The 16314-nt window shown below is 41.8% G+C and overlaps 1 protein-coding gene across 1 annotated transcript; it reads right to left on the reverse strand.

Moving 5' to 3' along the window:
• Positions 1–747: 747 nt before the first annotated feature.
• On the reverse strand, positions 748–9816 carry RBP4 (retinol binding protein 4). Its single transcript, XM_063132885.1, has 6 exons — positions 9710–9816; positions 9324–9470; positions 6884–7020; positions 6045–6151; positions 2670–2882; positions 748–1140 (listed from the first exon to the last, which is right to left on the reverse strand). Exons 2-6 carry the CDS (start codon positions 9453–9455, stop codon positions 1127–1129), a joined length of 603 nt encoding a protein of 200 aa, XP_062988955.1. The 5' UTR covers positions 9456–9470; positions 9710–9816; the 3' UTR covers positions 748–1126.
• Positions 9817–16314: the final 6498 nt, after the last annotated feature.

Consider the following 16314-nt stretch of genomic DNA (forward strand, 5'->3'; position numbering starts at 1 on the left):
CTCTATTGCCAGTGTAAAAAGTTGCCAGGGCACAGGGAATGCACCAGGGCAGCACATGCAGATGCCTAACATGTGGTTAGCACTGGTAGAACCCCATCCATCACCTGCTAGTCCAGGAGTGAAAGGGAGTGCACGAGACTTTGCCTAGCCATCCTTTTTCCCAACCAACATTTGTACAGGTGGGCAGTACATGCTGTAGTACCCTTAAGGAAGCAAAGCAGGCCTGGATCTGATCAGAGCCTGGATAGGGAATTGTCTAGGGTGACCATATGGAAAGGAGAACACGGCTCCTATATCTTTTAACAGTTGTATAGAAAAGGGAATTTCAGTGGGTGTCATTTGTATGCATACAGCACCTGGGGAAATTCCCTCTTCATCACAACAGTTAAAGCTGCAGGAGCCCTGCCCTCTTGACCAGATACAAAAGAGGGCCTTTAAAGATGCAGAGGTTCTGGGTGTAAGTTAAGGGGTGTAGATATAGGGTATGGGTTTTTTTAAAAAAAAAAAACACCAAAAAAGATGCTCAGTATAGAATATGTGATGGGTCACTGTGGCCTTGTGGCCATTGGCATGGGAGAAATGCATGTCCCCTGGGGAGGCTGCCATTGACTCTACAACTTTGTGCCAGTATGACAGTATTTGTGGATCACTTATGAAATTTCAAGCCATTGCTTCAGTTTAGGGAGGGGGAGCTTTTAATGCCACTGCATTAAAAGGATTTGTTGAAAAAAACAAAAACAAAATATATACTTTGCATTATTTATTTTATTTTTAAAGCAAACTTGAAAACCTGAGATTTGTAAATTGGAAAAATTTAGCACTTCAACCCCAAAAATCAATATAAGCAGGGATTACTCATGTTACTACAATTTGGATTTATAATTCTAAACAATCTAGTTATAGAATGTTTTGCTTATACAACATGTTTATTATGTAACTTATGTGCACAAATACATGTCTGTAACACAAGCAATATGCAGTTCCACAAATCTCAGTTTGTTTCGTTCCACTTACTTGCTGGCAGGGTAAATGCAACAATATATTCAAAATTGAAATGAATCTGAAGGACTTTCCACATAACAGTTAGTTTATAAATTTTACAACTACAGAATGGTTCCCTTTCTTCTTAAGGACAGGGTTCTAAAAGAAAACAGACAACAACAAAAAGTTGATTCAAATTTATAAGCCAACATTAGAAAATCGTTGTAGTTGTAATAATATAGTACTAGAAAGGATTGTAGCCAAAGAACCAGCAGGCTGGTTCAAATCAATATCTGAAATTAGGCCAGCCTTGTGTATCAATTTAAGGCCTATAATCTAAACCAAGCAGGATATTGCACTATGAAAGCAGTATATAAAAGGCAGGAGCCACACCAAGCAGGACATAGCAGTATGAAAGCAGTATATGGTATATGTCAATGGGCCCCAACAGTTGTCAGTGAACTTAAATACCACTGTAAAGCAGTGTCTTTTATATACCACTTTCATAGTGCAATATCCTGCTTGGTGTAGATTAGGCCTAACTCTCACCATAGTAAGCAACATTACCAATTGCTTCTTGGTCTCTTTGTTCTCATATCAAGAGTTGCCAAATTACAATCCTTCGGTGACAGAATTCAGAACTGGCAAAATTCCGTTTCTATGCAACTCTAAAAAAAATACATTAATCCACCAGGGTCTAGATAAGGGGTGGACAACACACAGGTCTTCAGGACGCATGCAGCCCCTGCCAAACCCCTGCTGCCGCTGTTACATGTGAATTGGGCCATAGAAATAATATGGAATAATTAAACATACTGAACTTCTCAATGCTGGCAAATAATTTTACAAAACTTTGCCAATCTGTTTCTTCTAATTGAATTTTGTTGTTTGCTCCTTGTATCCAAAACCTATGGATATGTGATTGAAGACTGGACAATCTAGGCTATTGCATCTAACAGAAATAAGATGTTAAAATCTATTGCATGTATTCCACAATATTTGGTCACTCAAGCTTTCAATATTTTAATTATTTTGATGCACTAAAACAGCAGCCATTGGCTGGGGAATGCTGGGAGTTGTAGGACTTTTTCCTGTCTCAACATGCATAGGATTGCACTCAATTTCTAGACCACTTGACTATATTTAAAAGACATCTCAAAGCAGTGTACAACATACATTTTAAAAATTACTTTTAAAAGAGAGTTAAAACATTTAAAAATAGAATATAAAACATCGCTGTTAAAACATTTGAAATAATAAAAAAATAAACATCCCCAATGAAAGCATTACAGTAAGACAGCTAACAATCAAACTGGGCAACACGGTCAAGGAGGGTCTGGTTGAAAAAGTAAGCCTTTAAATGGCGCTTAAACCATGCCACAGTTGGTGCCTCCTGCATGCCTAGGAGGAGGCCATTCCATAAAGTGGACACTACCACAGAGAAAAGCCCTCTTCTAGGCTGCTGCCAGATGGCAGTCTGCAGGTTGTGGCACAACCAGAAAGCCTCTTCCAATTGTGTTAGTGTTTGAAGAGTTCTATGTTGGGGAAGGTGATTCACCGGGTAACCTGGTCCCAAGTTGTTCAGAGCCACGAACCCTTGAATCTGGCTTGGGTTTCCAACTGCCCCTTTTTCTACCCAGCCACCCTGACCCAGCTCTTCTATAAAATTCTAGTGAAAAATGCCTTACCGTCATGAGCTATCAGCTTGTATTGTCTGTCTAAGCAGAGTTCTGTTTGCTTTTGCCTGACAATTCTTTGGTCTGATTGAGAGAGCCCATACGGAGATCGGGAGAACACAAAGGAGTAGCTATCAGCACAAGTGCCATCGTCATTGAGCCTACGGCAGGAGTAGTGTAAAGCGAAGTTCGTATAGTCTGTAGCTATTACCCAGTGAGGATCATCTAGGAGAAACCATATAAAAAAATCAAGAAAACGCAGTCTCACTGCTGTGCATTTCAAAGGCTGTTTCACATTTTATTTTTCTGTGAAATGAGAATTGATCTTTAGAAAGATCAGGACACCTGACAATCTGTATAAGGTGAACAAGATGACCCATTGCCATTCAAACATTTAAAAATACAGAGAGCATCTCTATATTAAGAGGAAATCACATTGCTTACCTGGGACTTTAGGGCTTTCTGCTGTTTGGTGCAATTGTTATGGGATGCATTGAAAGGCTGGAGAGGGGTGATCACTTGGTTTAAATTGGTTTAAACACTTCTTCCCCCCCCCCATTCACTTCAATGGAACAGTGTCATCTAGTGGCAGAAGATCCCTTTTTTCTTCAGAAATTTACATTTTAAAAGTAGTTCTTTTCATGTAGGAATTTCCAGGGGATACCACAGGACATATCCTGGTCATTGACCACATCTTGTAAAAGACCAACAAACTTTCATGAGTGGCCAATCACGAGCGTGCAATAAATCACTCATTTAGAGGAGCCCACAGAGATTAATCTTCATATTGTAAAGTGTTGATTCAAAAAAGCTGTTTCATAGCTGTTTCTTTAGATGTACATTTTAGCTTGTGTTTAAGTGTATATTAAAAATGTAAGTGTAAAAAAAAAGAATTGGCACAATTGAATGGGGATCTGTTTAGACAAACATGTACTATGTACATAATTAAGCCCACTGTTGAGTGTAATTTAATTGGCAACTGGTAAGCCCAGATGTGTCACTTCATAATATGTGAAGAGGAACCCTGTGATCCACAAATAAATAAATGTTGAGTAGCACTCTCTTGTCAAAACAGGGCCAGTGCAAGATATCTTGTCCTTTGCCTGAGGTAAAGAACAAAATGGCACCCTCCCTGACATTAATGGCAGTAGGACAGGCAGAGAGGCATGCACAGTTCTGTGCTCCAAGAGAGGGGAACAGCTAAGGGCTCAGGTGGAATGCCGTTCCACACACAGCCCTGTTCCAAGCCATCAAAAAGAGGTAGCTGTTTTTAGAGCTTCTTCCTTCACAGAGGCATCCTGCAAAACTAGCATTTGAAAACATCCAGTACAAGGGATTCACCAAATTCAGGTATTTAATGTTTAACATAATGACATAGATAAGGATAATGGCCCTTTGGACTCTTGAGTCTTTGGAAAGCTGGGTATTTTGATTTCGTTGCAGCCAAAGGTTGAAAACCTTGTGGGAAAAGGGGGGGGGGTAACTTCCCCCAAAGATATGTTACAAATTCCAGATTTAGACTGTTGAAGCCCCATCTCCACTCCCAAAAACAGATCTGTTGTGGCATAAGCTTTTTATGGGTAAAAGAATCTGAAAATTCTCAATAATAAGGTGGAGGGTGAAAATTATAAATATGACTAATCCACCAGGTTATTTCTGAATCGAGGAAAGCCCTTGTCCCATGCCTACTCAATGTTAACAGATAACATCAAAGGCCCTTCATGCAGGCACTGATTGGGCATATCTTACAAATGCTACCACTGCTCAACACTCACTGAGCAACTGTCATGGTTCATCAGAGTTCCACCCAATCTTCCATCTAAATGTCCATCGCAGAGGAAGCGTGAGAGAAGCCCTCCTGGAGGGACTTTCCAGAGATGAGTTAAACCAGAGGTGGACAATCTTTTCAGGCAGGGAGGACCACCTTTCTTTCTTTATTTATTTAAAGAATTTATATCCCGCCCTATATCATTAAGATCTCAGAGCGGGGTACAGATAAAAACATACAGTATAAAACAATAAATACGCACAGTTAAAAACAAATTAAACGTTGTGGAAAAGTGGCTAAGAGCTAATATACCAATGGTGGTGTGCAGAGCCAAAGGCAAACGGGGTTGGAGGCAAAGCCAGAGCGGGTGGGATAGTCCCTTTTCTCTTCCTCTTCCTCTCTGTCTTTCACATCCATCCATTCACACAAGCATACAAGCATTCCCTCTTTCATCCATCTATTCATCTTCTCTTCATTCCCTCATATACACATACATACATTCACACAAATACATAAGCACAAACATCCTTTTTTCCCTTCATTCACCGATTATCTATTAATAGTCTTCCATTCATTCTCCCTCCCTCCCTCCCCCCTGTCTCTCTCACACACATCAATTCACACAAGCACACACACACACAAGCAGAAGATCATACACATCTTCCCTCGATTCATCTATCATCCATTCATTCTCCCTTTTTTAAATGTTAAAGCAAATATTACACATCACTGGGGTTCCATCCAATTTTCCCTCCTTTTTTGGAGGTTAATATTTTGGCCTTTTTAGGTAGAGCACCATCAACACAAAGTAAACTAAATAGCAATCTGAAAACTGGTTCTCTCCCATGTAGCAGAATTTGACATAAGCAACAAGTCAAAAGTAATAATAATAATAATAATAATAATAATAATAATAATAATAATAGTAAAGGATGCTGTGTTCTCTAAATGGAAAACAGAAGAATGGAACCCAATATTAATATGCCTATAATGTGGGGTCTACATATGTATGAGAATGAGGTGCCACTCGAGCGGATAGGTTGAGATATAACTTTTGAATGCTCCCATACACATAACCAAGTCCCTGAAAATTAAAAGCTCGTAGGGAGGGAATTTCTAACAGCAATTTCCTACTATGCCAGTTTTCTATTTGCAGGGAGTTTTTAACACAGGGGAGCATTCAAAATTGAGCCCCCTTCACTGAGTCCATTCAGTGAGTCAATTTCACCACCCAAGCATTCTACTATCTCATTCTGATGCATGCATAGGCTAGACCCGAGTTAGTGACAGGTGAACTCTCCAATCAAACCAAAAGAGGAAGTTCAAGCAGTGATAAAGTCTTCCCGCGATAGCCTAAGAAAAGTAAATTTAGATCTCTAGAAAAAGAAAAAAAGAAAACCACAAAAAAAAAGAGGCAAATTATTTCTGAATATGTTATGGAGGAGGCCATGACCTTTGCCAGCAAGTACACTCCCTATTTGATACATCTGAGGCTGCTATCCTATACCCTAGGAGTAAGCCCCATTGAATTCAGTTGGGATGTACATCTGAGCAGATTGCGTCTAGGATTGCGCTGTTGGTTCCTTTTCTATGCTAAAAAAAGCTGATAATGGACTTACATCCTTTCTGGAGAAAGGCTGCTGTACCGTGATATTGCATCATGAATTTGGCAGGATCTTCTGTGTCCATGAAGGTGCCCAGCATAGTAACACACATGACCTGGCCTCTGAAAAGAGGGAGAGAGATGGATGCAGTCAGCTTAGTAGATCTGAGCAGATCTGAGGGTGTGCTTGTGCTTACAAATGGGAGAAAAATTGTCAAATATGTAAGTAATAGATATCCAAGATCCTATGCAGCAGGGATGCTGAAGACATGTATCTGCATCCGGTGGAACAGTAAATGGTGCCTTCAACCCCAACCCAGAGTCAAGGGTACATAGTACCCAGGTCTATACCCAAACATTTTGCTGCTGGAGGTGCAGGACAAGATGGTGCCTCCCAATTCCACCAACAGAAGCCAATTGGACAGGCAGGTAACCCTGGTGATGGGACAACATTCCACCTCACCAGAGGGCAGCAGATTAGCTTAGAGGGCATATGGAATGCACAGTTCTGTCCTCCAACAGAGGGGAGCACCCACGAAGCTGCTGCTGCTACCCCCTCCACACTACCCTTCATCTGCTACCTGAGGCGACTGTATCTCTCTGCCTAATGGTAGGGCCGGCCCTGATAGTACCCAAGGCCCTGAGTAACCAACTTATTTTGGCACTTGAGTTAGAAAACCCACAAGCACCTGTACCCCACCTTGGCAGTAAAAATACAGCAATAATACAGTTTAGAAATGAACAACTTGCTGCTGTTTCATAACACCCTCAGCTGCCTGAAGTAGTCACCTAACCAGGCCTAATGGTAGAGCTGTGAGGGAAGCAGCAGAAACAGAAAGAGGCCAGTTGACTCACTTCCAGACTTCAACTCTACCCTTGGCAATAGCAGTAAAATTCCCACTCTCATCGGCAGAAAACTGGGCTATCACATTGCTCTGAAGAAACAGTCCTTCTGGGTCTTTCTTGGCTATGGCATACCAGACTCCGGAGTACTGCAGAAGGAGAAGGAATGTTTTTATCAGGCCTGCTTAGAAAAAGAGGTTAAAAGGAAATGTGATGTGCGGGAAGGAAACACATGTGCAACCTGCTGGGATCATGGCTGCTGCAATCTGTCCTCAAGTTCTAGAGTTGGCAACAAAATTTAATCAAACAAAAGTAGGAAGCAAATTGAGGGGCAGAAAGCCTTCCTGTAAGGAAAGGGGATTGCTGGGACATGTGCCTCTGTGTGTGTGTGTGTGTGTGTGTGTGCATGTGCATGCATGCATGTGTTTATATGTGCATGTGTGCAGATGTGCAGCTCCCAAATGCCAAGCTGGCATCACATTCAGTCCTCATTGCTGAAAGGGTTGTTCACCCCTGTTGTAAACGGAGAAATGACACAAATTGTCAACGGACTCTATATGAAAAACAGATGCGAGAGTGTAGGCTAAGGCCCTTTCTACACCTAAGGATTATCCCAGGAAAATGGAGGGATCGTCCCTGCCTGCTCCTGGGATCCCCTGTGTGTTATTTGCATGCACAGGGATGATCCTGGGACGATACCTGGAAAAAAGGCAGGTGTAGAAACGGCCAAATATGAAGCCCAGGCTACTTGCTTGTTCAACAGGGTGGGTGCTAAGAAGGTCAGTGGGGGTGAGGAGGGCTTGAGAGGAAAGATGCGAACTACAGTCATTGACATGATGATGATGATGATGATGATGATGATGATGATGATGATGATGATGATGATGATGCATAAAGGCAGCAAGAAATGTGACCTGGAGTGAGGGGGGCAGCTCAGGGGTAGAGAGGCAGTCTTATTCCCCTGTGTGGAAATCTCCAGAGATTTTGGACTGCAACTTCCATCAGCCAGTGGCTGGGAATAGGAGGGAGTTGTAGTCCGAGACATCTGGAGCGCACCAAGCTGGGGAAGGCTGGACTTGGATGTCATTTGCACAGAGGTAGCATTGAAAGCAAGGATGTTGTGGAAGCATTCATGCTGGCATCAGATCACAAACACTGCCTGGCTTGGCTTCCATTGCCCCAGCAGAGAGATCCCTAAGGGAGAACAGCCTTTGCCTTCCTGGTACCCAACACATGTTTTGGACTACAACTCCCATCATCCTGTCATGCTGTCTGGGCTGATGGGAGTAGTAGTCCAAAACATTTAGAGGGCACCAAGTTGCAGAAGTCTGAGGTAGAACATGGAATCTTTGGTAGAATAAGAGATCTTTCAATCCAAATTATGTTTTCAAACATTTAAATCAGCAACATCCAGTTTTTATAATATATCATTTTATAGTTTACTAGCTGACATGCTCGGCGTTGCTCGAGTCCGTGAATAATGTTTATAAAATTTATTTGATAAATAACACATTTCTTTTGTTCGGGCCGCCTAAAATATATGTCTGTGAGGTAATCATCTTCAAATTACAGGCAGGTGCTAGGCCTGTGAGTTAACCTTTAAACAAATTAAATTCATTTCTTTTTTTCCTCTCTTACCCTCATGACAACCCTGAAAGGTATTTATTTATTTATTTATTTTATTTATTACATTTTTATACCGCCCAATAGCCGAAGCTCTCTGGGCGGTTCACAAAAATTAAAACCACAGTAAGGTAGGCCGGTGCTAAGAGTTAACCTTTAAACAAATTAAATTAATTACTTTTCTTTCTCTCCAGGCACTCTCTCTTCAGGCCCAGGATGGCGAGCCACTTCCAGATGATGGCTGTCACAGCCTGATAAATCTTCTCTTCCACCCAATGTATGCTGGGAGTTGTAGGCATAAGCCTAGGTCCCTGAATAACATGTTAATCTTTGAACACCATCTGAGGTGTGGTGGGAGACAACTGGCGAGCTTTGCATTTACAGATTTTGAAAAAAACCTGGGGCAGGGGGAAGGAACAGGCTCCGTTCCTCTCCCCCACCCCATTTTTATTTTTTTTTATTTACAGGGACGTGCGTGGCTCTCCTGAGCTCCCGGAGGTCCGCCCCCTTCCCTGTCCAACTGACCAATCGGGGGGAGGGGGGTGACATGTCTCCGCAGCCAAAAAAGTTTGGGCAAGTGACCAACTTTTTTTAAGCAGAGTTTCTGGGGTTTGCCCCTGGCTGGCTCCTCAATGGCAGCTGCGCCACGTGGCTGACCTGCCGCTACTCCGATTCCACCCCGGGCAAACCCTTCATCAAGACAAGCCCCTGGATGCCTTCTGCTCTGACCATGCTAGGAACTGAAATCCCAAAAGAGTGAATTATAGGCAGGGTACAATACTGACATGCAGGGATTGTAAGAGGAGGAAAGAGGGGTTGAAACACCTACCTGGTACTTGTCGAAGTGTAACTGCGGTTTGAAATTTCTCACTCGGCAGTCGCGCTGCGCTTGGCACGGGCTGGCCAGGAATGCCAGGGCCACCAGCAGCAACCAGGCAAGGACTCCCCTTGCATGACCCATCGTGCTGCTGTGTGCCTGCAACAAATATGAAATGTCAATTGTAATAGAGAAGAAAAGGAAGCGTCTCTCAACACACTCTAAAGGAAAGGGTGAATGACGCATTCTTTAAAGCTGCAAGGAGTAGGGCTCATAAACCCCTTTTAGGACCTTAGCCATGGTCCTAAAAGCCTTGTAAAATGACCCCTCTGTGGAGGGGAAGACACGCTTGGGCCTCCAAGCTGCTGTCTTCTTTCTGCTATAAGAGTCATAATCACCAAGAAGTGGGACTCAAAGAACTGAAGAGAATTCTTTTCCGTCTGGGAGTAATGTAGATCCAAACAGCCAGGCTCCGCTACAAATGGGAGAGGAAGCAGGGGGTATGTGTTTTATAGCACTGGGTGGGCGGAAGGAGTTCTTTGCTGAACCCAGCAGGCAAAAGATCAATATTGTTAGGGGGAGGTGGCGAGAGACAAGAGTTTGATCCATTCCAGCTGCCGCTCAAGCTCTTCTCACAACAAAGTTCTTGCATAACTCTGCAGAAGGGAAGCAGAGGGAACTGGAGTGATCTTTGATCTCGGCCGCTGGCTTTGGGGGTGGTGTGTTGCAAACACATGATCCTCCCTGGGTTGCTTAGAGCAGATGATGCTTCTCTAGTTTGCGTAACACAGACTGAAAGATACGCAAGGCTGAGGAGGCAAGATCGGCCCAGTGCTCGGAGAGTGAGAGAGGCCAGCAGGCTGAGGGAGGCTAACAAACAATCCTTTCTGATGGTTTTTGTTTGTGAGTTCTTTCTGCCTCTGTAAAAAATAATTAGACTTCACTCTGTTAGGGCAGAACTTTATTCGCTAGTTCAGTCTTCGCCAATCTGTTGCCCTCCAGATGTGTTGGACTGCAGCTCCCATGATGCCCAGCCAGACTTCCAGCACATTTGGAAGGTGCCAGGTTGGGAAAGGCAGCTGTACAGTAAATTATTATCCTCAAATTGCAGATGATGGCCTGAGGCTCAGAGGAAGTGGCTTGTCTAAGACCACCTGATGAGTTAATATTATAGGCAAGATATGAACCCAGGACATCGCCAATCATAATTCAATAGCTTCACCATTAGCTTTCTAGTCTTCTGTGATATCCCTTTTAGCCCAAACTGACATTTATGATCTTCTTTTGCAAATGTCTTTCTGAAGTTCATAACCTATTCTGAAAAATATTTTTTCTTCATTTCTATAGGGTTTTTTCAATGGATAAGCGCTTTCTAGACAATTCATTTATTCTTCCAAAACCTCTATGAGGTAGATTAGGCCTAGGGATAGGATGCCTCGTGACTGAGGGCTGCTTTGTCCATGCCATTCTTCTAAAAAGGTTATAGCATCCATGTAGGAAAACCACATGTGTGTGAAGTTTATACTAGTGTTTGTTTTGCTTTATGCTGCGAAGCTAGCAGCAAACATCAACAACACTCACACAGGGGAATTCACTCAAGACCCCTCCCCATGTTGCATTTTCACATGCAGTAGTAAGCAGCCTCTCACTCTGGCCCTGACACATGTGCCAGGATTGGGTGTGAAGGAGTCCACAATAGTTGAAATGCTGATTACCCAGGATTCTTGCCCATGTGGAAGAGCTGCTCTGTGCATACTGCTGTATGTAGGGTGGCTCCTTTACACTGACACAGAATGCGCAGCCGCTGGGGATGCTCCCCACTAACGTAGTCATGAATGCAGGAAGCCATTTGTGTGAACAGACCTAACATCTTTCCATCTCGTGGTGAACTTGTTTTCTTTTTCCTGCATGAGGGTTACCTTCAGTCAGCTGTGAAGTCTTACATATAGCAGCCCAGGCAAGATATTTCAATGAGGTCTTTCACAATTAACCCTAACAGTGTGGCTTGGCAAAATGATGTAGTAATGGAATGGAGAGTCCTGAATGCACTGTATCATTTCAGACTGAGGAACTCAGGCATTTTCTTTTGAATCCCCGTTGTTACATAGATGAGGAAACCATTTTCAAGTTTCTAGTCCGAGCACTCAGTTCAAGTGAGAACCAAGTTACGTAGATGAATAACAAGTGCAGCTAGAATGTGGTTTTTGCTCCAAGCCTCCAGATACAGGAAGAATATAATGTATCATGGTGGTACCCTTGATCAAACTCTTTTTATTGTTATATAAAAGGTTCATCCCCCCCTTCCCTATTCAAGCAATTTGCATTGCCTCATAGCCAATATTTGTTCTGAAGTTTCAACATCTCTAGGAGCATTAGAGAAATTCTGTTAAATATTCTCCAAATATATAAACCAGGACAGGGCAAGATGACAGTGCTGGTCAGGCTGAAACAAGATGAGTGCTCAAATCGCCCCACCACCTTCCCGCAGGTAAAAAAACAACTTAGGGTGGGGGTGATTTTGCAAACATAAATGGTCCGATGGGGGGGGGGATTTGAGCACTCATCTAGCACTTTTCTCTATTCGACTTGACAGAGAACCACTTTTTACAAGAGAACTGACAGGGCCTTCCATATGAAGGGATTTATCCCCTGGATCCAGAGAAGAACTTCCATTTAAAAAGCAAACAACCCCCTGCTGATAGAGCTTTTAACAGCAGTTTGAGCTGCAGACAATAAGAAGTGATAATGCTTATCTCTATGTTCACCCACTGATCATTGCACATCAACTTGCTTTTACAGGACCAAGAACAGACCAACTATGTCTTTCTGGTCAGTTGACAACCTGGGTCTAGGGTAAATAGAGTCCATTAGTGTCTTCCTTAGAGGCTCCCTAAGTCTACTAGAGTTGAGAATGCCCATCATTTCTCATCAGAAAGGGGAAATGAAAGCTGTCCCTTGGAACGCTGTTTGTTATGAGAAAGGTAACTATTAATTATTCCTAGGAAGGAACGTAAACCACCAGGATAACGGTATCTATCTTCATTTACACAGTTCTTGCAACATTGCTTACAAAAGGATCAACTAAGGAGACAGAAGAGGTGACACTGTGATTTCTGTCTGGCCAATAAAAACAAATACTTAATACATGTGTAGAAATGGCTTTGGGGGAGAAATGTTCAGTATAAAGGAGGAAAAATATATCATAGAGATCAAAATAACTTCATAAATCACCATGAAGCAACTCTTGGTCTCCCCACCCCACCCCCGCAATATCTCCTTAATCATCTCTCCAATCTAAACATGCTTCAGAATGGTCTGAGAGCACTTGGGTGATTATGCTGCTAAAGCCAAGCAAGTCCCTGGATGGGAGAAAGCCTGGCAAACCCTGGGTGGTGAGACCTTTGTTATGAATGTAAAGGAGACTGGACCCAGCCAAGCTGGCCTTCCACTGGTTTTTGCACAGATCCCCGGAAAAACGCACACAGCTCACAATTTGGAGGGTTAAGCCCAATTTATTTTATTAGGAAAGAGACAAGCAAACAGGATTAGCAACTAAAACTATGAATACATGCAGATATATATTGAACCCCAAAACCAGCAAAACTAAAACGATGTTACAATATCATACGTCACCCAGCCATGGAGTCAGCCAGCTCAGGACAAAGAACCTATTTCAAAAGTATCCCTTTATAGAAACTATATCCACTCTTCCCCCCACCCTTCGGTTCTCCCTGCGATGAGGTCTTTCACACTTCTCCTGAGATGTTAATTTCGCTCAAGGTCGCCTGGCCTGGCCCCGAGCGGTTCCAGGATGTACCCGTACGCCCACATGCAGCTGGCCGATTATCTCCCCGCTCCTAAAAATCATAACAATGGGACACTTTAACATTTTTACATTTTTTAAGAACAGCCATTCCATGCATGATGTACCCCTTCCTTACAATGAAAACCTCCCTGTACATCATCGTATTGGATAATTTTGTTCGGAAAACTTCCCTGAACATCACCATATTGGATAATATTGGCCAGTCTTCCATATTCCATTTCTAAGCAAAGTAGTGGAGCATGCGGTGGCATTTCAGCTCCAGGGTTCATTTAGAACCACTTCAATCTTGCTTGAATCCTAGTTTAGTGACAGAGACAATTTGGTCACCTTGATGGACAACATACACCAGGAACTGGAAAGAGGGGATGTGTCCGTGTTGGTTCTGTTAGACCTCTCAGCAGCTTTTGATATCATCGATCATAGTAACCTTCTGAAGTGTCTCTCTGGGAAGAGACTTGGAGCCACTGGCTGTTCTTGGACAGGCAATTTCAGAAGGTGTGCTGGGGGATTACTGTTCAACACTGTAGCCATTTGCATAAGGCGTTCCTCAGGGTTAAATTTTGTCCCCTATGTTATTTATTTAATATATACATAAAACCAGTGGGGGAGGTTGCCTGGAACCTTGGGGTTTGTTGCCACAAGTATGTTGATGATCCCCAATCTAAATCCAAATAAATTGTTCTAGTTCTAAATCAGTGTCTGATGGTGTTTATGGAAGGGATGAGGGAGAACAAATTGCAGCTTCATCCAGGCAAGACAGAAGTGTGTCTGGTTAGTCAAAAGGCAGATCAGGGAACAGGGACTCATCTTGTTCTGGTTGGGGTTACACTCACCTTGAAGACTCAAGTTTACAGTGAGGGCTCACTTGACTCAGCCTTGAACCTGGATACCCAGGTTTCAGTGGTAGCTCGGAGTGCAAAAAATTCGCCATCAAAGAGGTGATGTAATTTTGGAATTGTGCTATATTGTAGAAATCTTGCAGCGGCATCTACTGGTTAAATAAATGAAACATATGGAGCATGCCCACAAAGGAACCAGGAAAAACAAGGGGGGCATGTGTATTGTGCCCATTGTAAAGCCGCAAAGACTCAGGAAGACGAAGCCCTGGTAAGGCTGCAGGATTTTTCTGGAAAATGAAGCCCGATATCATTGCATTAGCACTTACCCACTCATCCCAATTGACAGCCGATGAAGTGAGGTGGGGGCAGGGAAATGCTAATTCTATGACATAACATTTCATATGATTTTTCAACTACATATTACCAGTGAAGAACAGGTATGTGTCACACCAACACATCTTCCAGTTATCTATAGTTAAGGCTTCAGTGTGCCAAGTTTTCTCGTTCAAAACTAGGGATATTAGAGAAATTTGCAACACATTCAAATGTGTTCAGATTTCTGTGAATTCTGCAGCAGAGTGCTTTTTTATGAAATACGTGGATTCTGTGGACTTGCAAACTGGTTTTTCACTATGGAGGGGGATGTGTACTGATTTGTATTAGAATTCATGTGAATTAATGCAAGCAGAATGAAATGCAAGCAGAATGAAAAAACAAAGATAAAAAACCATCCGATTCCAGCAACGAGTGGACAATGGAATAAAAGACACCTGCGAAACACAGATGGAATGGATTTAACAAAAGCCATGCATCCCTATTAAAAACCTATTTACATGGAAGCTGTGGTACTGAATTTAGTGGGACTTATTTTCATACATATCTGTGTTTACAATGTGATATTAAGTGAAGCATTCCCAATTGATCAAAATTATTGAAGTCTACAGTTAAAAATTTGTTACAATTTCAAAATGACTTAATTTCCTACAAAACAAAAAGTACAGAGCAAGGTAGACACCAGCTTTCTTCAACCCAACACATTGTATAAAAGATTATACAGAAACCAGTGTAAGTCAAATGCTCTCATTCAGCATTTTGAATATAATTAATAGTCCCCCTCAACGTTCTTTATTTCTTTTATATATATATCAGTCTTTTTCTTAAGGATTTTTATTATACACCAAACATAACAAGAAAAGATATCACATAATAGGAAGGGAGGTCACATGGTGTAAACTCTATGACACATATACATGAGATGCAAAAGAAAATCCAAGATATTATCTAGGTGTATCCTTTTCAAACTGTAGATAAGGTAAAGGCAGTTTAGGAATAAAAGGGTCACTCAGAGTTGCTCAGTATTTCTTGATTAAGCACATCAACCTTATATACTTTGACAAAAGCTGCACAAATATACCATCGCCATAGTCCACAAACTTTTCTTCTATTTTTTGGGGTGATAAGTCTTGATGAATGAGCAACATCACGAAGAAAAAGCTGTTATCACCATGGCTACACTCAGATGTAAACACAAGGCTGTACAAGTAGAACCTTATAAATACCTTTGGCATTTACATGCTACTTCAATCTATTTAAATAGCCATATGTCTGTCAGTTATCCTTCTTAGGAGTTTCCATGTACTGTAGAAGCTCAAGGCTGGTGTATTACGAAGAACTATTCCATAAATAGCTGTATTTGCTGTAGTAACTGCAAACGTCAAAGGAAACCTACGTCATGCGTGTTAAAGTAACAAACCATATGTATGTCAAAAGTACTCTGAAATAGCAACACTCACATCAAGAAAACACACACGTAGTTCATCACACCTATACAATGCATTCATATTTAAATAGAAGAGAAATACTAGCTTCTCCTTTTGTGCTGACCTGAAAACAAACAACTAGTTACTAAAAGTTAATTTTTATTGTACATTTCTAAGAACATGTTCATAAAATATTTGTTCACTACTGCTGCTTATTTTATTTCTTTATCTATTTTCATTGCTGCTTTTAGTTGCACTATTATTCATTTAAAATTGTTTGATTATATTGATATAATTGTTGTATTACATTGTTGTAAGTTACCCTAGGAATCATTTTGGCTATATAGAAGTGTACTAATAAATAAACGCCTGGGAGTGGTTTCACTGAATTCAGTGGGACTTAGATCTGAATAGACATTGGATTGGGCCATTGGTGAAAATCTATAAATACAGATGCAACGTGTAAAGTAATTTATGAGAAATTTATGAAATATTGTGTATGATCATGAGAAGCTATCCTATGTTGTCAGACCATTATTACATCTTACACGGTATCATCTACAGTAATTGGTGTCAGT

The sequence above is a fragment of the Elgaria multicarinata genome, chromosome 8, assembly GCF_023053635.1.
Source record: "Elgaria multicarinata webbii isolate HBS135686 ecotype San Diego chromosome 8, rElgMul1.1.pri, whole genome shotgun sequence".
Lineage (NCBI taxonomy): Eukaryota > Metazoa > Chordata > Lepidosauria > Squamata > Anguidae > Elgaria > Elgaria multicarinata.